At 40.8% G+C, this 23007-nt stretch overlaps 3 protein-coding genes across 4 annotated transcripts; all 3 read right to left on the reverse strand.

Moving 5' to 3' along the window:
- Positions 1 to 11747, reverse strand: rinl (Ras and Rab interactor-like). 2 transcript variants are annotated; one of them, XM_036215030.1, is made up of 11 exons: positions 11506 to 11747; positions 11217 to 11382; positions 5422 to 5527; positions 4944 to 5016; positions 4726 to 4814; positions 4488 to 4570; positions 2086 to 2299; positions 1358 to 2002; positions 961 to 1278; positions 765 to 896; positions 1 to 687 (listed from the first exon to the last, which is right to left on the reverse strand). In XM_036215030.1, coding segments are annotated over exons 1-11 (2295 nt in total). In that variant the 5' UTR covers positions 11508 to 11747; the 3' UTR covers positions 1 to 220. The 2 variants fall into 2 exon arrangements, with proteins under 2 accessions (XP_036070923.1, XP_024132223.1); XM_024276455.1 differs by lacking the exons at positions 11217 to 11382; positions 11506 to 11747 and adding an exon at positions 8404 to 8500.
- Positions 11748 to 13160: 1413 nt separating this feature from the next.
- Positions 13161 to 20203, reverse strand: sirt2 (sirtuin 2 (silent mating type information regulation 2, homolog) 2 (S. cerevisiae)). The gene is made up of 16 exons (XM_024277966.2): positions 20033 to 20203; positions 19878 to 19924; positions 18301 to 18349; positions 17349 to 17459; positions 17234 to 17275; positions 17043 to 17149; positions 16228 to 16284; positions 16079 to 16147; positions 15872 to 16001; positions 15740 to 15799; positions 15595 to 15650; positions 15448 to 15524; positions 15317 to 15368; positions 15153 to 15220; positions 14340 to 14406; positions 13161 to 13916 (listed from the first exon to the last, which is right to left on the reverse strand). Exons 1-16 carry the CDS (start codon positions 20046 to 20048, stop codon positions 13794 to 13796), a joined length of 1131 nt encoding a protein of 376 aa, XP_024133734.1. The 5' UTR covers positions 20049 to 20203; the 3' UTR covers positions 13161 to 13793.
- A 356-nt stretch (positions 20204 to 20559) lies between these two features.
- On the reverse strand, positions 20560 to 22716 carry si:ch1073-228b5.2 (uncharacterized protein LOC100331141 homolog). The gene is made up of 6 exons (XM_024276469.2): positions 22573 to 22716; positions 21978 to 22165; positions 21710 to 21790; positions 21366 to 21505; positions 21064 to 21226; positions 20560 to 20979 (listed from the first exon to the last, which is right to left on the reverse strand). Exons 1-6 carry the CDS (start codon positions 22588 to 22590, stop codon positions 20805 to 20807), a joined length of 765 nt encoding a protein of 254 aa, XP_024132237.1. The 5' UTR covers positions 22591 to 22716; the 3' UTR covers positions 20560 to 20804.
- Between the last annotated feature and the right edge of the window lie 291 nt (positions 22717 to 23007).

Consider the following 23007-nt stretch of genomic DNA (forward strand, 5'->3'; position numbering starts at 1 on the left):
TCTGCAGACATTTAAAGTTTATTCATCTTAAACAATACTGCATAATTATTTATATGCATTTTCACCTTTTGAAGTAAATTTAATTCAATCTGTCTAAAATTGTTCTCATAAATTTCTCAGGCCTGAGACTCACTGTCAAACTTTTATAACTTTTCCTGTACGATTTGGATGAACCTGGTCCATCTGTGACACAAACATCAAACTTAAAGACAGAAAACTCTCAGGTTGGTTGTTCATTTTTCTTGTGCTCTGCTGGACAGAGATCTTCTTCCCTTCCAGCATCTCCCGGTTCTTCAACGTCTTGCTGAGCAGCGTGGTGAGGCCGAGATGCAGCGTCTGTCTCCGAGTCACTAACTTCTGGTTTCTTTTCCGTCTTCTCCCACAGCGTCTGCATGACCTCTGTGCTGCTCTCCACCGGCTGCTGCGCTTTATCACTTTTACCTTCATCCCTTTCTCTGCCGCGTTCCTCTTTTTTCTCAGTTTCTGTATCAACGTTTTTGCCGACTTGCCTCCGAATGGTCTGGCGGTTCTTGCTGCGGCGTGATTGGTCGCAGTGCAGCGTACGCCTACGATGCCATTGGTTTATGGACTTTTGAGCCTCCACGCTGAGTTGGCGAGCAGCCAGTCGGGGCTGGAAGCTGCTGATGTAGAAGAGGGAGGCGTACAGAGTAGTAAGGTAGTATCCACCTGTGGATGAGAGAACAGTAAAAAAAAACACATTCCTGACTATAACTTCATAGTACATGGAAGTACATTTGGCCCACCCTCTCCCTGCAGCTGCGTGGGATCCAGCAGCTCCATCATGTAGTCGGTGTCTACTTGTAAGGTGGTCAAATTACTGCGGAGCAGCACCCACGTCAAGCAGGGCAAGAAGTCGTCTGCTCCAAACACTGCTCCTGCACGAAAGGAGCACATGAGCAACATGCAGACAGGAGGCTCAGGAGCATCACACCGGGGTACCTGTGCTGCCGTTGGCACTCATGCTGTGGTAGATGCTTTTGCAGACTTTAAGGAGAATCTGGATTTTCTTGTTTGGGGAGTAGGCCTCATGCATAGTCATCCACCTCTGTTGGATCCGCTCCATAATGACAGAATCAGGAACCCCAACTCCGGCAGATCCCCCCAAACCCTCAATGCCCTTCTTCTCCAGCACTCGCAGGTTGCTCTGGAGACAGTCCAGAGTGTTGTCGTTGGTCCGGAAGCTGAGGATGCAGCTGTAGAGGTGTGCAGAGATGGGCTTGAGGGCCACTTTGTGAAGAGACAGTTCAATGAAGGAGTCTAGAAGAGTCAGAAGACAGGGTGGTGTCAGCATGTTATCACAAATGGTATCATGGAGGCTAAAATCAACAACACTGACCAATCTCAGAGTCATTGACATCAGTAATGCTGTCCAGCTGAGCCTGGATGTCAGGATAGTCCAGTAGTGTCTCCCTTAGTGAGGTGAGAGATGACCTCACTTCCTGTAAGAACTCCATCACCCCACTTGGATTGGTCCCTCCCTTCAGCGCCGTGTCCACAAATGCTTTCACTGCGTCTGCAAACACGCCGCTCTTCTTCTCGCTCAGCTCTTTGACGCGATATATCAGCCTTTTCTTCTGGCACATCAACCCTCCCAGGACCTGCCCCACGGCTGACAGTCGGTGCATGACTTTATCAGCCAAACGGTGGGAAGAGGTGGAGTGGGGCGTGGGGCTTGGCAGCGGAGACTCCGCCTCTTCCTCGATGCTGCTGACTGACAGTGAGTCCAGCTCCAACGATGGCGGCTGCAGCAAGGAGGAGGGCCTGGGAGGAGGCAGCCAAATCCCATCCTCGATCCAGGAGACCCTGTGAGGAGACTGAGGCAGGGGGCTGCTGTGTCGCTGGAGCTCTGGAGTGGTGTTTCCAAGGGTGGGGGAGCTGGACAGGTTCCCGGTGCTGTAGGCAAAATCCCGGCTGGACTTCCGGAGGATCACCTCACCTTGTGGGACGAAAGAGGAGTCGGCCGACCTGGCTCGAGATAGAGCTGAAGAGCAAAACAGGAAACACAAATGCCACTTTGGTTCTTCTAAGTACCAACGAATGATCTCCTCTGTTTCTGGTTCTGACCTGAGGTCTCCGTGCCGCCACCAAGGGATTCCTGATCCAACGAGATGGCCCGCTGATTTTGTAATCCCGCCCCCGACCACACCCGCGTGCTGCTGAAGCGCCGTGGCCGTCTGTAAGTTGAAGGTTGAACAGTTTTGTGGGTGAGCCAGTCGTCTCCGTGCTCATGGAGGTACAGAGGGTTGATGATGCACAGCGCCCCGTTGGTGGACGTCAGCTAAGAAATCCAGAAAATACACGCATGATGTTACAGAAGTCAGTAGACCCAGAACATCAAAAACAGTAGTCTTTAAACCTGAAACTGATGTTTACAGGATGTGTAACTAATTTTAACTGAACGTGTAATGTGCACCCCAAAGAGCTTCAGTCAATGCTGAAGAAGAAGTGAGTGAAAGTTCTTCTGAACTTCAGAGCAAGATTCTTATTCAGGGATGTTGTGGTGATGAGTGGTGAAATACACGTTCACTTCCACTTCTGAGAAAACAGAAAATCAGCACTGCAGTGCAGCCTGTCTGAAAGAAGAAAATAAAACATCTTTGTCACATTCAAGTGCTGTCCTTTACCATGTTAGGCTGCTTCTTCACACTAAAATGCTTCAACAAAACACCCGTTCAAGCTTCTAAACCATTTTAAATTTTCGTACTGTTGGAAATACTGGAAGTGCTGTCAACCATAACTATTGAACATTACTGGTTAAGTTACTGAACCTGTAACTAATGGTTGCTAAACATGTAACTAATGTTTGCTAAACATGTAACTAATGGTTACTGGACTGGTAACTAATGGTTACTAAACATGTAACTAATGGTTACTGAACCTGTAATTAATGGTTACTGGACCTGTAACTAATGGTTATTAAACATGTAACTAATTGTTACTAAACATTTAACTAATGGTTACTGGACCTGTAATTGATTGTTACTGAAGATATAACTAATGGTTACTAAACATGTAACTAGTGGTTACTGGACCTGTAACTAATGGTTACTAAACATGTTACCAATGGTTACTGGATCTGCAACTAATGGTTACTAAAGATGTTATTAATGGTTACTGAACCTGTAACCAATGTTTACTAAATATTTAACTAATGGTTACTGAACCTGTAACTAATGTTTACTGAACTGTAACTAATGGTTACTAAACATGTAACTAATTTTTACAGTCTATAAGTAATGGCTACTAAACCTGTAACTAATGGTTAGTAAACATGTAGCCAATTGTTACTGAACCTGTAACTAACAGTTACTAAACATGTAACTAATGGTTACTGGACCTGTAACTAATGGTTACTAAACATGTAACTAGTGTTTACTGGACCTGTAACTAATGGTTACTAAACGTGTAACTAATGGTTACTGGACCTGTAATTGATTGTTACTGAAGATATAACTAATGGTTACTAAACATGTAACTAGTGGTTACTGGACTGGTAACTAATGGTTACTAAACATGTAACTAATGGTTACTAAACGTGTAACTAATGGTAACTGGACCTGTAGTTAATGGTTACTGGACCTGTAACTAATGGTTACTAAACATGTTACTAATGGTTACTGGATCTGCAACTAATGGTTACTAAAGATGTTATTAATGGTTACTGAACCTGTAACCAATGTTTACTAAATATGTAACTAATGGTTACTGAACCTGTAACTAATGTTTACTGAACTGTAACTAATGGTTACTAAACATGTAACTAATTTTTACAGTCTATAAGTAATGGCTACTAAACCTGTAACTAATGGTTACTGGACCTGTAACTAATGGTTAGTAAACATGTAGCCAATGGTTACTGAACCTGTAACTAATGGTTACTGAAGATGTTACTAATGGTTACTGAACCTGTAACTAATGGTAAGTAAACTTGTAACCAATGGTTACTGGACCTGTAACTTATGGTTAGTGAAGATGTTATTAATGGTTACTGGACTGGTAACTAATGGTTACTAAACATGTAACTAATGATTACCAAACCTGTAACTAATTTTTACAGTCTATAAGTAATGGCTACTAAACCTGTAACTAATCGTTACTGAATCTGTAACCAATGTTTACTAAATATATAACTAATGGTTACTGAACCTTTAACTAATGTTTACTGAACCTATAACTAATGGTTACTGGACCTCTATCTACAATAGGACTCAAAACTAACATTTCTGTCTTAGAAACCCCGACAACAAGACAATAAATAAATTACTTTACCACCCTAACTTTGACAAATCTATTGGCATCCAGCTCACTAAATGCTAAAAAGCCCAGAATAAATCAGAGTAATCAGCAGTTCTGTATATTTATCCAGGGGAGGTTTCGTGACATTTTTCTGGCTTCCTCATTGAGAAAAGTGAGGAAGTTAGTATGTGCAGTGAATTGTCCTTGTGTGTCCTAAACAAAGCACATACCTGTATGGAGCACATGACGCTGTTCGGCTCTATGCTGGACGTTTTCTGGGACTGATGTTCAGGAGGTGTGGAAAGCCACATTTCTGCAGGCAAAAAAAGCTCCAAATGAAACAAATCTCAAAAAAACTATTAGAAAATATTTCTACTGATGTCAGGAAGCACAGTGAAGCTAAAAGTTTGGATGAATAAGTTAGTGAAGCTAAAAGTTTGGATGAATAAGTTAAAAAAAAAAACTCACTGGGGTCAAGCTGAGAGGAAGGATCTCTGTTCCTGTCGGTTAGGTTGTAGATCCATCCAGGAATGAACAGACACACATCCAGAACATCTCTATTACAGACAAAAGGAAATGATTAACTCTGAAGGTCTGAAGTGACTCCAATGAACAAATTGCTGCTATTGAAGTTTATGAAGGTGGGAGTCTACATTTCATCTCCAATGCAGGTAAACAGATCTTACCTGCTCATAGAGTGGAAAAGCACCAGCTGAGCCAAGTCTGGGAAAGACAGTTGAGACCCGAAGACCTGGAAGGCTGTTCGACAGAAACAAGAGCTTCAGTCTGCAGAAGATCAGGGTGAAAATGTTCTCAAAGGAAACTTTGACCAGGAAGCCCCCAAAAAGCTTTGTTCCTGTTAATGCAAGAGGTTTACAGGAACTTTGTTTTTCATTCAAGGTATTTTCGTTTTTTAGTGTCACAAAATAACATGCAATTTTAAGCAATGTGGATGAATAAAAAATGATTAATTTCTCTAAAACGGAAAAGAAAAATGCTGTTATCGTTAACCAAGAGAACTGATGAGATTAAATATAAACCAACGAGCCAAAAGTGAGAGATGACATCAGAGTCTAACTTTACTGGACTGACAGAAGCAGGAAGGAACCACAGAAAGGGACGGTTCACGATGAGTCCACACACAGACGGCTGTTCCTGCCTCACCTGTGTCTGTGCACCTGATATGGTAGAACAGAAGGTCTTCTGTTTCAGCTCCAGCAGAAACGCACAGCAGACGGGACTCGGGCGCTTCACGCACCACCAGGAAACTCTACAGGAAACACAGGGTGTAATCACAGCTCCATGGAAACAGTCCACTAAGACAATAAAATACAAATACAATACAATACGGTCAATGAGTCCACCTCCACACAGTCACAGGCTTTGGTTTTTTTGTGTTGAATTATTAGTTATTATTAATATTTGTAGCATTATTTACATGCAGATAAACTGCCCACTTTATTAGTAGATCTGTTCAATGGCTCATTATTGTAAATTTTTAATCAATCAATCAATCACACAACAGCAACTCAATGCATCAAGATAATCTGCTGCAGTTCAAATTGAGAATGAATAAGAAAACTGATTTAATTGACTTGGAACTTGTTACCAGAAAGGCTGGTCTAAGTGTTTCAGAAGCTGCTGATCTACTGGGATTTTCACCCACAACCATCTCTAGAGTTTACAGAGAATGGCCAGAAAAAGAGAAAGTATCCAGCGAGGGGGCAGGAATCCCTTGTTGATGCCAGAGGTTAGATGAGGATAAAATTCTTCTTCTATCCTCCACTTGTTAATGTCACCTGTTTAAACTGATTATCTGTATAAAAGACACCTGCGCTCACCCTTTGACAGTCAGACTCCCCCAAGACCGAAGAGCTGTCGAAGGACACCAGAAACAAGATTGTAGACCTGAACCAGACAGGAATGAACCAATCTACAATCAGATATCAGCTTAGAGAGAAGAGATCCGCCATTGTAGCAATTATTAGAAAATGGACAAAGATCATTAAAAATGTATTTCCGCCTGAACCTCCATGAAAGATTTTACATGGACCAAAGGAATCTGGAGACCAGTGAGGAATCAGTCCAGAACTAAACGGGGGAACTGGTCAATGACCTGAAGAGAGCCGGGACCACAGAAACAAAGATTATTAAAGTAATACACAACATTGTCATGGTTTCAGATCCAACAGAACTCTAAAAGTCCTCCTGCTTAAACCAGCACGTCCAGACCGTCCAGACCCATTTAAAGTTCTCCAGAGATCATGGATCATGGAAAAACGACACACCAATGTCAACTGTCTACCAATATACAAAAGTAAAAAATCCAAACCTTAACAGAGTTCTTCAATAAACCTATGCAAGGCAATTTTAAGCAAATAAAATCTAAACATGTACAAACCAAATTAGGTCAAAGCCTGTTACCGTGGCTTCCTGTTCATCTGCCGCTATTTAGTAACCAGTAAGAGTGATTGGGCCAAGTCGGTCTGAGTCACGTTTTTAGAGAAACAATAGTTGCCAGTCACGAGGGAGATTGTTCAAAATCCACACCCCTCCCACTGAAAGATGCTCGGGAGAATCTGTCAAACGTTTGAGGTGGGGCCAGCAGACACCACATGCTTTACTGAGGCATCTGATTGGTCAGTTTATAACATGAATAACTTGTAATGAAGAAAAAATATATTTGAAAAAAAATAGGATTAGAAAGAAGACGTTAAGGAGAAGGTATCAGATCCGATACCAGTCAACATCACCAATATTGATACCAATACTGATATTTTTTGTATTTTTCTGTGGATGTGACATGAACCTCAAAATATCAAATGTTTTTCTGTACATTTCCCTTGTTAAATACTTGATAAACAAAAACAGAATTAGGACAATATTTTCAAATAAATGGAAAATAGTTTATTAAAATAAAAACTTCTTGAAATTAAATAAAAAGTGAAGAAGAGAATGCAAAACAGCCAACAAACCAAAAGAAACAAGTAACTATGATGCAAAAAACAATAATAATTAAAAAAAAACAACTGGTAGAAAAATAAATAATTTGTAAATTTTTAGCCTTTAAAAAGAACAATTAAAAACTGTTGAAAAGTAACTTTTCAAAAACAACTCAGCATTTAAATAGACAGCAGGATCCTTTTTGCTGAACCAGATAAAGTTTAAAACGAGAGTGGAAATATCGACCTCTGGAATCGATACGATACCAATACCAACTTGAGATCGATACTATCGATATTTTGGATTGATCTGCCCGGCACTAGTATCAGAGGAAGAATGGGTATTCTGGCAAATAAAATAACTGAGTTATACCTGTCTATTTCTTAGTAGAAGTCTATGGGATCTTGGGTACTTCCTACTTGGAACACGAGACGAGGTGTACAACGATTTCTACAGTCAATGAGTATAGCACACAGCCAACCAACCACCTTCGACCTCGGACATTACCAACCAGGGTTACATTACTAATCATAGGAGTAAACTTTTTTTTTGCCCTGTTATACAAAGAAAATTATTTAAAAATAAAACAATGTGATTTTCTAGATTCTTAACTACATTCTATCTCATCTCCTATGATGAACATTTCAGACCAAACTCTTATGAGGGAGAACGTGCAGAACCTGTGACTGACAATTCCGGTCAATACAGCAGTTAGCAGGTTAGCTCCGACGCCCGACTTTTCTGTCAGTGTGACTTATAGACTTTATGATCCAACGACAGTGCTGATACTGAATTCTTTGGTCCGTTTCTGAACGAACTCAACTACTGTAGATAACCGAGCTCTGAGTATCATTCAGAGGTCTCAGTTCAACACATCCCCTCACACAAACACACAGATACACAAATAGACAGGAAGTGGTTTTTAGACTCACAGAAATAATCTTTCCTTAAAAAACTCAGAACAGAAACGAGTTTCACTGCAGATTATTCTCAATAAACGGGTCAAACTGGGGTTAATTCGTCTTTTAACACTGAACTAACCGAAAAAACCAGGCATTTGTTAAACGTTCTCATTAAACCACCGTTTTCTTTTTTCCTTTTTTACACTAAAAAAGGCCCCACTGCCAGTTAAAGTCTAGCGTTTCCTGCATGTGAGAAAGCTGTTGGTAAAGATGACGAAGTGTATTTTTCTATATGACTTACCGTGTCTGTCTGCAGCGAGCATGTCCTGTTTGTGATGACAGTTCCTTAGTTTGCACTCACTTTATTCAGAACTACTTCTGCATTCAGACTAAAGGCAGTTTGCCGTGTAATGGGAGGGCAAAGGAAAAAAGGAACTGCTTTTATGTGAAAGAGTCATGCGTGTCAGTTTTGTAACAGAAAGTATAAACGCTGCGGTTTTAATTGTTTTGCTTTTTCATCCAGAAGGTTTTACGAATCCCTGCAGTCTAAAACCCCAAATGAAGCTTATTTTCCTTTATCTGAGGTTATTAACAGGTTTAAAGTTGTCCGGGATACTGGGTTTGAAAATCCTTTTTTGTCTGAAGGACTGGAAATGGAAAGATCCACTCCATTCCTTCTTTTTGGTTCCTGTTGTTTTCGTCCTTTGAGATTTGGAGAAAGCCCCATTGGGATAACCACAGGTCCTGGGGACTTGGTGGTCATGTTCCTCTGCCCACCTTCCCTCATCACTTCTCTTGGGCCAAAGGCTGCAACTACTCAATATTTGCATAGTTGACCTTTCTTTTTCCAAACCTCAAATTCTGAACAAAATCCTAATTGATCACAAGTTCTCAATTACCATGAAACCAAAATCTTGACATTTTGTTCACTGAGGTATTTAGATTTTATTTTTGCTTTAGGGGAAAGTGCTATCATAGTGTAAAATGCATCATTCTGCACCAAACTGTTCTTGGGAAAAGTTAGGACGTTCTGGTACCTTTCTTTATTCTTGGCTGTGTTTTCAGTAAAGATTGTAGAAGACCACAAGAATGGTCACATGATGCTTCACTGTTGGCATTTGGCGGGACAGATGGTAGAGTTCACCTCGTCTTCCCTGAACAATCCTTTTTTCAGATCCCCCAATAGAAGGGGATACATCAGAGAAGATAACTTTACCCTGGTTCTCAGCAGTCTTCAGCAGACCACAGCAGATCTCAGCAGACCTCACCTGTCATCAGCAGCCTTCAGTACTCCTTAGCAATCTGCAGCATACCTCAGCAGTCATCTGCAGTCATCTGCTGTCCTCAACAGTCCTCAGATGTCCCTAGCAGTCTTCTGCAGGCCTCAGCAGTTTTCTGCAGTCGTCAGGAGTTTTCTGCAGTCCTAAGACGTCCCTTGTTGTCTTCAACAGTCCTCAACAGTCCTCAACAGTCCTCAGCAGTCATCTGAAGTCTTCTGCAGTCCTCAACAGTCCTCAGCAGTCGTCTGTAGTATTCAAGAGTCCTCAGCAGTCTTCTGCAGTCCTCAACAGTCCTCAGCAGTCGCCTGTAGTCTTCAAGAGTCCTCAGCAGTCTTCAGCGGTCTTCTGCAGTCCTCAATAGTCCTCAGCATTCCTCAGCAATCTTCTGCAGTCCCCAACAGTCCCAAGTAGTCTACTGCAGTCTTCTGAATGCCTCAGTAATCCCTGAACCTTTTGCAGAATGTCAGTCTGTCTATGTTCTTCTATGATGTCCTTAACTCAACGCTCTCCCTCCAAAAGTCTTTGCCGCACCGTGTGTGAAGGTACACTCCCATCCAAACTTCCGTCAGTCCTGAGCAAGCTCTACTCCGGTGGGGGTCCAATCCCACGGTTGAAGAAGTGGAACTTCTTGATAATCCCATAGATGGTTGACGGAAGATCACTCTGACCGACTATAAACTTCACTGTTAGAACCTTTTTGTGCAGTGATGGCTGCAGATGTTTCAGTGCTGGTAACTACGGTCAAACTTCCTCCTCCTCTCAAAGTGTTCAGTCTGTTGCTCCACCTCCGTCATGACAAATAAATCTCCCGCTTCGTTCTCATCTGTGTTAATGGAGGAATCCTGTAGAAATGCTCTTCTGAGGTTAAAGTTCATTTTTAAAGAAGAGAGGGACTGTGAGATTAGCTGCAGATGATCTGATTATTCCTCATTTTGTGCTGGAGTTCATGCAAACTGCTGTTGTAAAAACTGAAGCAGAATTAATCATTGCATCATTCCCAAAACTTTTGGCCACAGTTGTGGAGGGTATCTCCGATCAAATAACAGGTACTGATCGGTGGACGGGGTTCCAGAAATAGGAGGCTGTTCTAACTTTGTGTTCTAATCCGAAGCATTCATTCTTGTGGAAGCCTCCACTTCCTGGATTTTAATCTTGATTCAGATGTTCTCTACATATCTGAATCAGTGGCCTGGAGTTGTACGTGCAAACAAATTCTGCTTTCAACTTCCTCCATGTATGTATGTATGCCCATGGTATTGTCATGTCTGCCTATAGAAGTTCTCTCAAAAATGAACTTAAAATCTGAGAAATGTAGGTCAAAAAGACACGTGGGTCTCTGGGCAAGCAGGAACAAGTTTGGGACAAAACAGAAGTAGGCTGTTCTGGGGCAAAATGACTTTGTTCCATCTGATAACTCATAAGGTTGAAAGAGTGAGGATGTTCTTCCAGTCAGCAGGGTCATGAGGTTATTCCACATCCGACTGAAGAACCTCAACCCAGACCCTGCTGTACTCCTTATTCACACAGTTTTTGAGGATGCTGGTGCTCAAAGAAGATTGCTTTAAATTTGAACCGTAATCTCGACAGAGGAAAATCCATCAAAGATCTACTGAGTCTCTTGACTTTCAGGCAGCTCAGCTCATTCGCCAACATCAGACGACAAACATTTCTTCCATGGCTGGAAGGTTAATTCAAGAGTCAACCAAAAGCAGAGTTTACACATTTCCTTTCTATGAGATTTCATTTCAATTTTACTCAAATTTCTAAAAAAACTAAAGTGGAATTTAAAGACGAATTTTTCTGTAGAAAAATAACTTTTCTAAAACAAACTCACCCCAGTAGGAGTCCCAAAGATGGCGGCATGAGCTCTTTCTCTGTCCCACACTTCCTCTGGACTCCAGGCCTCCTGACATCTCCTCAGCTGCTCCAGCAGCGACAGTTTCTTCCTGCTGCCCCTCCATGGGATGGCCGTGGTTCCATTAACCGGACTATGGACAGCCCTGAACATGTGAACACATATGAGAGTTTTTGATGAACTGTCTTCTAAATTCTATTCTTTTTTTTCTTCACTATTCAACGAGATTCAAGCATCTGACAATAAGGATTGGTTTGTTGCTACTTACATGTTTCCTCTTCCTGCACAGCTAGCAGTCTGTTCTCATCCTGCAATCTTCTCTCTTGAAGTTTACGCTTCTTCAAAGCTTCAAAGGTCAGAACAGCATCAGCCCTGAAGCAGAAACCTTCTATTCTGGAACCATCGTCAAGATGTGAAAAAACTGAGAGCTGAGCTGCTGGTTTGTAATGTCCTGCCGTCACCTCTGCCTTGGTTTGTCTGTATCACACGCTGGTCTTTAAGGAGCTCTGAGACTCTACAACCCCCCGTCATCCACCGCCCCCCCCTCCATGTGTCTGTGGTTAACCCAGTTCTGCACGCTGAGCACACCAGCGCTGCACGTTCACACTCACAGAACTGCTTTCTGCTCTGAACAAACATCAGAACCTGAGATTTTCTGTCAAATTTAAGCAGGTTTTTTGGTTGGTTTTTTTTTGGATGGTTTTAGAGAATCTTTAATAAACGCAGTGTAGTGAAAAGGCAACCTTACAGGTTCTATTTCCTCCTCGTGTTCAGAAAAAGAGTGAGGTGTTAACCACCCCCTCCCTCTATCTCTGTAGCAACAAGGTTCAAGGAAGACATCAGACCCCCAAAGATCTTGATGGACGTCAGGTTTGACTTCAGGACCTGCAGTGAGCTGCAGATGTTGGAGGAACAGGCAGCTTTTAGGAAGCTTTGGGAAAACCCAAACCAACACGTCATCTGTGAGTGAGCTCATCAAACCATCTCTGAGAGGGTTTGTGGCGTTTCCTGCTGAAAGAGGTGGACCAGAGGATGCAACAGTCCAGATAGCGTGTGCTTTATCCGACTAGATCACCTCCTTACCGTGATCAAAGATCTTTTTTAGCTATATAAAATTTGTGTAGCTAAAAATGCTGATAGTTGATATTAGCTAAATGCCAAATTAGCCTGAAAAAATACACCAAAACAGCTAGCATGTAGCTGAAAAAACAGCAAAACTTCAAAACAGCCTAAAAAACTGAAGAAAACCTAAATTAGCGAAAACAGCTAGCATGTAGCTGAAATATTAGCTAAACTCCTAAATAGCCTAAAAAATCTTAGTAAATTCCAAAAATAGTCCACAAAGCTCATGCCATTTTTTTTAAATACTTTAAAACCGTAACTTTTTAACATACTTATGAATAAAAAATAGACAGGAATATTATTCCAGAATAAATCAATTTAAGCCTCAAATAACTTACTCTCCATAAATGTCAAAATATATTCTGTCAAAATGATAAGAGTTAAAAATAAGCGCAAGATAACACCGGGCTATTAATAACAATAAAATAAAATAATCTTGAGGGCCAGATATAATTACCCAGAGGGCCGGATCCGGCCCCCGGGCCTTGACTTTGACACAATTTGGTGACCGTCTGTAACCCTTCCGCTCTCCCAGGCATGTTTACATTAAAAGTGGGGTCATCTGGACCCCACAAGACAGTTCATCCCAGGAATGATTTGGGATTGTTGGAGCAGATCAGGGACTTCCTGGTCCCTTAAAAAAGGTTCTCTTGATCCCAGAAGGATGCAGATCCATCTTCTCTTAAACTGAATGATATGGGATATTGATCATGTCACACTGATGTCACCATGAGTTCTTCTTGGTTTAAAATACTTAAATGTGTGTTCATGTTGGATGGACAGAAGACAAAGAAAACTGACCCAGGTTCACAAAGGTTGAGTTTATTGCAGGTTTTGCTGTAGTCGATCCCAAACCTGCAGGTCAGTGTTAGTCGCCGTTAGAATTAAATACAACAAAGTTGACATCTTCACTGGTTTGTATTTTAACCTTCTTCTGTTCAGTGTCAGTTCTTTCTCACCTTTACATTCATCCTAAAACCCTGCTGCATTTCTTCCAACCAAGACTTCCTCAAATAAACTTTAAAATTAAAAGAAGATGAAAAACTTTAGGTTAAAGAGATTAAATATGATTTAAAAAAAATACTAAGCTAAGTTAAAGAAAAACTGAGTTAAATCAGGAAGTTAATTTTCTGCAAAGAGCGCGTTTTGATGTAAACAGTTTCACTTTGAAACACTATAAATAGCTCGATTTTCTCTCCCTCTCTCTGCAGAGTCAGATGAGCTGCAGATCACCTCACCTGGTTTCAGCTTTAGTCAAACAGGAAGCGAACATGTGCGTGCTGCAGTCATGTGATGAGCTACAGCGGAAAGTGTGGAAAAGTCACAAAAGTGCAAAAGACGTTCGAATAAAACGGAGGATGTTGATCAGATCAGAGGAGCAGCAGACGAAAGCCTGAAGTCCTGATCGAACTTAGGAAAGCAGCTTCAGTCAGTTTACTCCTCTGGTTTGACGGAGGCAGAGCTGTCCTTGGATCCTCCAGCTTCTCCAGGCTGCTCCTTCTTGTTTTTACTGTCGATCTGAGCGTGCTCCTGCTTTACCAGGGCCTCCAGCTCGGCCTGTGGAGGTCAGACGGCAGAAGATGGAGACCTAAGAACATCGTCTGAAAGGCTTATATACTGGAAATAGTGATAGTTTATTTTATTTTTTCAACACAAAAAACAATAAATAGAAAAAAAAAAGTCAGAAGTTTCTCCAAACAAAAACACTGCAGAAAATGTATGAATTTCTCTGAAAAGTTTTTAGCTTTTTTGTTTTTTAATTTAAAAAAAAATCTGACTGTATTAATGAAGAATTTATCATTTCATTAGTAAAACTTGCATCTTTATGACGTTCAAAACAGCTTATCAAAACCTTTTTTTAATGGGTTTGGTGTCAAATCTGAGCTAGAATCGATTCAGCGGTTAAGCAGAAGGGTTCTGTCTGGATTCTGTGGAAGCAAAAGTTCAGAGGAGATCTGAGGAGAAGCAGAAGATAAATACCTTCCAGCCCAGCAGCTCAGCCAGAGCCAGGCAGCCGTCATCACAGGTACTGATGTGAGCCACGTCCCTGCAGAGAGCATCTGACCGTTAGCAGGAAAAACAGGAGCTTTCTGCTGCCAAATCCTGAAGCTCATTAAAGAAACTTTAATTAAAAAAAAAGGTTTCAGTTTTTCTATTTTATGAAGAAAAAAAATCTTCTAGGTAAAAATGCCGTTCTCAGGTAAACTGTCCGACACGGTCAAATAAAACCCAAAAGAAAGACCAATTTTTTTTTTTTTTTAGAAAGTTTAGCCATCTGTATCTAAACAGAATCAGCTGAAAATGATAAATCCAGAACTTCTGCAAAGCACTTCTTTATTTGAGAACACACGAGAACACACAAAAAGAACCAGAATAAACTTCCTTTAAGTTAGCTGATTCTTCTGGAAGGAAGTGTCTCCCCCATACATTTATAAATATTCGTCTTTAAAGAAATCAAATTCATTCGTCCAATCAGAGACCTGGTTTGCGGCTCCATGTTTTCTGGGTCACGGCTCACAAACAGCTCAGTGGGCTTGTGGTAGAGTGTCTGCCCTGAGACTGGAACGTTGTGAGTTTAAATGAACAGTTGAGTCATTGGAGCCCAGTTTTTGACTGACTGAACACACCGGATCAAGGTGACCAGTAAATAGTGAGGCAGGGCGGTAGCTCTCGAGAAACAGGGTTGGAGATCTCTGAGTTCCTTTAGGTAAAGAACCTTTAAACCTCTTCAGACGTGATGCATTTGGAATATAAAGAAAAGATCAGTTTGGATCTGCTGGGTGAGATTTTAACCTGTACGCCTTGTCAGAGTCAAAGTCCATTCCTCCTCCAAATCCCAGCATCCCCAGCATCGGGTCAGCCTACAGAAGAAGAGAGGAACGCAATGAAGCCACTCCCACACCACTGTGCATATGAAACTGAAGTTATGGGTGTAAGGAGGGGCTGAAAACACTTACCTCCCCCGCCTTTTCCATGTTAATGAGCAGTCGGGGGCAACTCTTGGAAACCCTGGAGAAAAAAAGGTTTTTAATCTGATCCTTCCTTTGAAGGTTTGTGAGGAGGAGACCCTGCAGGACGTACGTCCTACCTGCCGACTAAACCTGCAAACGGCTGCACCTGCAGAGACGTCCCCATGACGATGAGAAGGTCACAGCGAGGGAAATCCTAAGGGAAACAGACACTTCTTTGTTTGCATCTCAATTCAACGTAGCGGAAAACAACGTGATGATCTCACCATCTTCATGCACGTGAAGAAACGCGCCGGCAGGCTCTCCCCAAAGAAAACGATGTCTGTACAACATGAAAGATGTTTATAAGACAGAATCCTGAAAATATCAAACTATTGATGCAAATGAACCTGAAAGGGATGAGGACCTGACCTGGTTTCACCAAACTCTTGCACTTCTCACATTTGGGAATGGCATCAGAGAAGATTTTCTCTGCAAAGCAAAGTCCTAAACTTTAAGACTCCACAGGTCGAAACGCTAAAGATCTCAGAGTGAAGTTCAAACCTTTCATCCATTCCAGGCTGTATTCTTTACGGCAGCAGAAGCTGACACAGTGGGAGGTGTAGAAGGTCCCGTGAGCTTCGATCAGATCGTCTTTTTCTAGACCTGCGACTCGCTCCAGAGTGTCAATGTTCTGCACGGAGATACACAAACCATCAGACAAAGGAACTCCAGAAGAGCTGCAGGGAGAAGATGCTGCAGGTGTCCTGCCTGAGTGTAGCAGCGCCTCAGGATCCCTTTGTCCTTCAACATCTGTATGAAGTAGTGGCAGATGGTTGGCTGCAGACGGACATGAGAGGGAAGACACGGTGAAGGAAAAGATAACCAGGAAGTTCTCACTCTGAAGGTCAGAGCTGTACCTTAAACTGTCCTGGGTAAAGCTCCTTCGCCAAAGCAAAGAACGGTTCTGGATGTTCCTGAAAAAGAACCATATTTTAACTGCTTGTTGTGTGTCTGCTTCTTTCTGTACGTTTTTCCAGCATCCTAAAAACTCAATCACATTTTCAACGATTTCAGCAATCTTGGTAGCAAAATGTTCAGCTCGTTCAGGAAATTACTGCTTGTACTTTTGGTATTCATAAACTTGACAGTTTTTGAAAGATTGAGTAAAATATGCCCTATAGAAAATAAATGAAAAAAATGCTCAAATCCTTCAAGAACTTTGTGAACTTCTGCACACTTTCAGCTAGAGACACCTTTCATAATTTAAAATGTTCAGCAACTACTGGGTTTTTAGGTCAATTTGTAGTTAACCATTTATTTTTAGCAACAAGCTAGCTGTTTTGGGCTAATTTAGACATTTTACCAGTGTTTAGGCTAATTTGGACTTTAGTTAATATTTTCACATTATGCTAGCTGCTTTTGGAAAAATTAGATATTTTTCCAGTTTTTTTGGCTAATTTGGACTTTAGCTAATATTTTAGCAACATGCTAAAATATTGCCAAAATTAAACGTTTTTCCAGTTTTTAGGACTAATTTAGACTTTAGGTAATATTTTAGCATTATGCTAGGTATTTTGGCTAAATTAGAAGATTTTCCAGTTTACTGGGTTAATTTGGAGTTTAGCTGATATTTTGCCATATATATAATAGATTTAATGCTATATATCCAGTTTTAAATGTTGTGGTCACAAACAGGTTTATTTGCATCAAGAACATAAAATCCTCCATTAACCTTAAAGTAATCTACTTGGAAGATGGCTTCTGGGTAAGGCAGGTCATATTTCTGCAGGTTGGCATACAGGCCGGTTTCAGGAGATCGGAAATCTGGAATTCCGGCAGCTTTAGAGGAAAAACATGAAGACGGTTACTGATCGTATTAATCACAAATACACTAAATAAAATAAAGAAAGATGAAATACTAACATGTGGATATTCCTGCACCAACCATGCAGATGATGTTTTTACCTGCATGATCCAAACAAAAAAACCTGTGAGTGTGTGAACAATAACCGACATCTGCAGTCCCATTGACGCTCACATTTGCCGCTCTTTATATACTGAGCCACTCCTTCCAGAGTCAGAGCGTCCAGAACCTTCTCTGCAGAGCCCAGGCCCAAAGCGCTGGAGAAGAGGTTCCGCAGGAAGTCCACTGGAATGAACAGAGTAGATGTTTACATAAAGACTTGAACATTTTCACACTTTTCTTTCTTGTTACAATTCTGAAAGTTCAAATCTTCATTGAAAAATAAGTCCAGTATTAAAGAATGACAACAAAGATCTAATAAATACATCCTGCAGGTAAACAGGTGTAATTATGCAAATTTGAACACTTCTTAATATTGACTTGAAAGAAATAAAACCATTACGCTCTCTGTCCTATTTAAAGCTCATGTTGTGCACTAAACTGTTACACAATTACAGTTAATTTGCATTTAAAAGCTTAAAAGCTGATATTTTTGAAAAGTTTTTATAATATCATTTTTGAAAGGGTTTCCTAAAGTTGTTAAATTTCCGCTTCCGGCTAGAGATTGATTCTGGAGCCATCTTGCGTGTGACCAGAGGCCCCTGTAAATGTCTCCTTTTTTTAAGAGAATATTAAACTTTATCGGAAATGACAAAATGATGCAACAAAAACGGACTTCAGGACTCATGGGGCGGGGGCTCGGGACGTTGCTGCTTTATAGCAGTCTGTGGGGTGTGGTATTTGGAAGGTGGGACATTTCAGCCAATTTCTGACCCTTGTAGGTTACCCACGTGTGCTAAAGACTGGATGGAGTCTAGTGGAGATAGGCTGGGGGGTCTGCAGCCACCTAGCAGTGGTGGCTGTGTCTCCTGGGCATTGGTTTTCCTTTTATTTTCTTCTCTACATCCTATAATATCACAGCAAAGTGCCGGCCGTAAACTGAACACAAGCAGACGTGACAAACACTGGACTGGTGTTTGGAGGATGAGGTCCAGAAATAGAACAAAAGAAAAAGACCAGAACATACTCTCAGTTCCTGCTGCCTCCTCGTCCTCACTGCTGTCGTCTGACTGATCCTGCAGAACCAGAAAAACATTTTGGTTTGAGTTCTACCTCCTAATACTTGTGTCTGCTGCTCTGTGTGGGTTAGATCTAAACAAGAAGTGCCGACTAGGCAAAATTTTTTTTTTACATACATTAGCGATTAGAGTAGGAATCTGTGAAGATTAACAAGAGTCAGTTTCTGGCATGTTTCTGATGTCTTAGAAAAGTTTTTCTTGCTTCAATCTCAGATCTTCTTCACTGCTGAAGACTGGCAGAAGCTGTCTCACGACAGTGACTCAGAAACTACTCCTCCAAACCGAGTTATGATTTGGGTTTTCTGTCAGTTTCCGGTAGACTCTGATGTTTAAAACAGTTCTGTCTGACACCTGAACTTTCTCTGTTTTTTCTTTGTAAGAAAGATTTTAATTTGTCTGCTTGTCCTTTATTGAGAGTTGCCTTTTTCTCATTGTTTTCAGCTGTGCTTTTATTTTGAAACTCATTGCATTTATGCAGAAAGACTTTAATCCAGGGTGGACTGATCAATGTTCTCAAGAACCCTAACTCTGCCTGATTCCAGCTCTCCATTCTGCTGATTAAGGTGATTGCACATGCTGATTGACTGAACTGAGGCTGTCAGCATCAACTGATCTGTTCTGGTTCTGGTGGATCAGGGTTGGTCAGCCCTGCTTTACTCTTCAATCATTTTTGATGCAGACCGGCATCAGAAAAGTTTGGAGTTAGTTTTGAAATCTACTTGTTTTATTTACCTGCAGCATCTGGTAAATATCCATCTGTTTCATGAACGATTACATTCTAAAGGGTTTATTGGTACTGGGTCAGTGCTCTGTTAGAAAACTCAGAAGACGATACGTCAACATGAAAACAGAATATATATATATATATATATTTTGCTTTTTACCAGCACTAAATTCAATCAGAAATAGGCACAAAGCTGCTTAATGATTCTTTATATTAAGAGAAAAAAAACTAAGATCAGTTTCATAAATTAGCTCATTTTAGAAGTGTCCCATTTATTGTTGATAAGTAAGATCTAGCCTTTGTTGATAAATCCTGGTGCTCACATTACGGATTCAATGAAATACTTTCTAATCATTTAACAGTAGTACCTGTTAGAGGCCTTTAGCTCTTTTACTGTAGATAAAACTGAACATTTTAGGCTATCGTTATAAATCCTTCACTACAGTCTTGTCATCTAGACAGAGACATTTTACAGATTATACACCTTCTGTAAGTCTGTCTATCTTTAAAATGCATGTGAATAAGTTTATTTAAATATGTAGTTTCTTCCTGTATTTAAATTGTGCTGTTTCCATTCTTGTTGTTTTCCTAATCCTTGTAATATGTTGTCTCATTTATCTTCTTTCTTTGCAGTGTCAGAAATGTGTAGTCTCCTTTACAGAAGCTGCTGATGGCGTTTCTGCTTTATGTTCCTGTTTGTAGAACAGATCATGAGGGGAGGTCCTTAAATCTTTAAATTATGCGATCAGTAACAGGAATGACAGTTCAGTAATTTATAAATATATATCTAGTTTAGCTCACCTGTAAATCCTGCGTGACCTCCTCCTCCTCCTCTGCTTTTGGAAGATCTATAATTCAAAGAAAAATGATATAAACATAAACTCGCCAATCGAAAAGGGTTATTCCTACGAGACTTCTCCACCGGAAAACAACCGAGCCGAACCGAGCCGTTCTACCTGCAGAATCAGACATTGATCAGCTCGAGCAAACTCCAACCCCGCTGCCGAGCTAAATATGGAATATCTGAGAAAAAACAGCTGTTCTGTCACTGCGAGCTTTAATGTTTCTCATTCACTTCCGCTTTGTCCGTCAACAAAAACAGTCCGTGTTCACCGGGATCGCGGCAGGCCGATAGTTCCTAGAAGTGATTAGCGTTCCGCTAAACTCGCCGACAAATATTAGTTTGATTCTTTAACGAATTGAAATTCTGTATGTTCTGCGGTTTGAATAACCTTCATTGACTATATAAATAACAATAAAAATGTTCACATCATACCTCACTGGGAGATTTTCATTTTTTCGCTGTCATTAGCTTGTGAGATGTTAAGCTAATGTCTTCATCAGCCCACTGCAGGTTTATACAGGATTATGGGCTTTGATCAGCTCATATAAGCTGCAGTCGGGAGAAGTGAACATACATGCTGACATACTATGATTGAGGTCTGCATTAGGTCTTTCTTAAAGGAAAAATAATTTACAAACAAACATCTATACAATCTTTATTTACAATCGTGTTTAAACTCAACTCCCATAAACACATCATTGTATGTTAAAGTTCTCACCAAATAAAGTCATTTTAATAATTTAAACATTATTGTACACAATAGTGTGGACTCTTAACAACAAAGTTCTTTACAAACTGAATTTCTGAAGTCCAATTTTCCCTTTTTTTCTGCTGCTTCCACATAAACTGATGAAAATTCCGTCGTTTGTCCATAAGCAGCTGATCTAAACATTCAGGCTCTTTCTGCTCTCCATGTCCTCTTCATCTGCCCCCCTCAGGCTGTGGTTGTAGCCCTCAGCGGTGATCTGACACTGAGGTAACATCTCTTCCAACAGGATAATCACCAAACCAGGACTTGAGACCCTCGGGAGAGAGGATACGTTCAGGAGCTTCAGTCCCCTTCAACAGAAAACAGAGGAAACAGCCTCTTAGAGGGTTGCTTTCAACATTCACTGAGCTATGATTGACATTCTGGTTAATTACTTGAGATTTCTGAGGGCAACTAGCCCTCCCGTGGTGATCCGTGGACATTCTGAGATGTCCAACTCCTCCAAAGAATCCTGGAAGATGTGGAGCCTCGCCAGGAACCAGTCATCAATCTCAGGACAGCCTCTCAACCTCAGAGTCCGCAACTGTTTCTGTGTCGCTGAGTAAGGACATACATCGACTTATAACTCTCACACAAACATTTTATTTCAAGGCTGTTTGATAAAGAATACAGTGTTTTATTAAATTAACTTGACATGTGAAAGGATAGTAAAGAGAAGCAGAGTTGGGATTCATACCTAAGTTAGTTAGTCCAGTGTAGTTGACAAGAGTGTGGCTCATGTCTACTTCCTCCAGAGGAGTGTTTTTGAACTGTAGGAAATCCCAGCTGAACTTTCCCCTTCTGTTTGCACGGAACCAGTCGGACTGGCCGACAAACCTGAAGTCAGATGAAACCCAGACATCACAGCAGGACCAGACCAAACCAAGACCTTCACACAAACCCAACAGACTGCACTGCTTTCAATAACTGTTGGGGCATTTATGAAAGGCCCGACACTGGAAAAGTCTTCATATAAATCTGTTTTATGACCAAAAATGAAATAAAATATAAATTGACCAAAATAAAAGTGTTGAAGCATACCGAAATCCTCCCCTCAGCTTTAAGATATAGTACGCTGCTGCGATGTCTTTCCCATAAAAGCTTTCAGTGAAGCCATAATACCTGCAGTAGAAAAACAAAACATGTAAAAACGAGACCCTTTCAACAGTTTCAATCCATCCATTTTCTTATCCCGCTGCATCCCTTCCGGGGTGAGGGTCCTGGCAAATGTTGGGCAAAGGCACACACCTGAACCAGGTAATCAGTCATAAGTAGGGACTCAAACAATTAGAATGCATGATCTACTTACGCGTTCTTTTTCTGGAGCTGGCTTCTTTTAAAGTTAGACTTCCAGCTGATGAGCATTTCTACATCATAAAATCTCTGCGTGAGGAAAAGAAGGAGCCTCGATACAAGAGGAGGACGAGATGCTGAGCTGGAGATCCACTGTCGCCTAGCAACAAGGAGAGCTGAGCGCTGGCAGCATCTGTGCAGGACCTGATTGGGGAAACCAGAAGGATGGAAGGAGAGGTGTGAGAAACCAAACTTCAGTCCAGAACTGAGGAATCAAAAACCGTTTGACTGAAAACGAAACTTTATATGTTGAATTAACTAAGATTAATCCAACAGAAATCAATAATTATGAGGAGATCAGAAGATTCGGGAACAGAAGTGAAACAAAAAACATGAATTCTCTGGATAAAATATGACTGAATCTGTTCGCTGCATAAACGAGAGTCACATTCAGAGTAAAGTATCGGAAAAAATGAATCAGTAGAAACCAAACAAACATCGGAGATTAGTCTGACGATACGCGGGTTAAAACTGAACGACACGCGCACTAAACCAGCGAATAACAACACGAAGCGATGAAGTTTAAACACAAAAATTCAAGGATAACTCACGGCCATGGAGGCAGACATGACTGCGATTATCTACGGGAGGCCGTAAGAGACAAACTTAACGCTTCCGCATTTTTAGAGCCGCCGTTTTTAAATTGACCAGAAGTCGGCGCTATCTTCATATTTTAGAACTGGCAAACAAAAAACTAAGGAACAAAGAAACCTGAAACTGAGAATAAAAACTCTAACTCCACCATAACATAAGTGGAAATAGAAAGAAGGGAAAAATTCAGTAAAAATTGGTTTAGAGATTATTAGACTGAAGAGATGTCATAAGAGATTGATTTAAGATGAAATATATGTTTAAAATATGCTTTTATTTAGATTTTTCAGAGGTTTTTCTTTATGAAAAAAATTCTTTAATATTTTCTTGTTAAACCTTGTTAGTTTTTGCAGCTTCACCAACGGAAGTTAGTGGGTTTTTGTGTAAAAAAATAA

Source organism: Oryzias melastigma, linkage group LG13 (assembly GCF_002922805.2).
Source record: "Oryzias melastigma strain HK-1 linkage group LG13, ASM292280v2, whole genome shotgun sequence".
Taxonomy (NCBI): Eukaryota; Metazoa; Chordata; class Actinopteri; order Beloniformes; family Adrianichthyidae; genus Oryzias; species Oryzias melastigma.

Excerpts from the sequence above, each read along its gene's own strand:
- rinl (XM_036215030.1), bottom strand. Across the intron at positions 897-960 it reads GAGTGCCAACGGCAGCACAG|GAGCAGTGTTTGGAGCAGAC; the intron begins GTACCCCGGTGT and ends CCTTTCGTGCAG. Across the intron at positions 688-764 it reads CACGCAGCTGCAGGGAGAGG|GTGGATACTACCTTACTACT; the intron begins GTGGGCCAAATG and ends TCTCATCCACAG.
- sirt2 (XM_024277966.2), bottom strand. Across the intron at positions 16,148-16,227 it reads TTTACCCAGGACAGTTTAAG|CCAACCATCTGCCACTACTT; the intron begins GTACAGCTCTGA and ends GTCCGTCTGCAG. Across the intron at positions 15,651-15,739 it reads CAAGAGTTTGGTGAAACCAG|ACATCGTTTTCTTTGGGGAG; the intron begins GTCAGGTCCTCA and ends CATGTTGTACAG.
- si:ch1073-228b5.2 (XM_024276469.2), bottom strand. Across the intron at positions 21,227-21,365 it reads CACTGGACTAACTAACTTAG|CGACACAGAAACAGTTGCGG; the intron begins GTATGAATCCCA and ends GTCCTTACTCAG. Across the intron at positions 20,980-21,063 it reads GTTGCCCTCAGAAATCTCAA|GGGACTGAAGCTCCTGAACG; the intron begins GTAATTAACCAG and ends TTTCTGTTGAAG.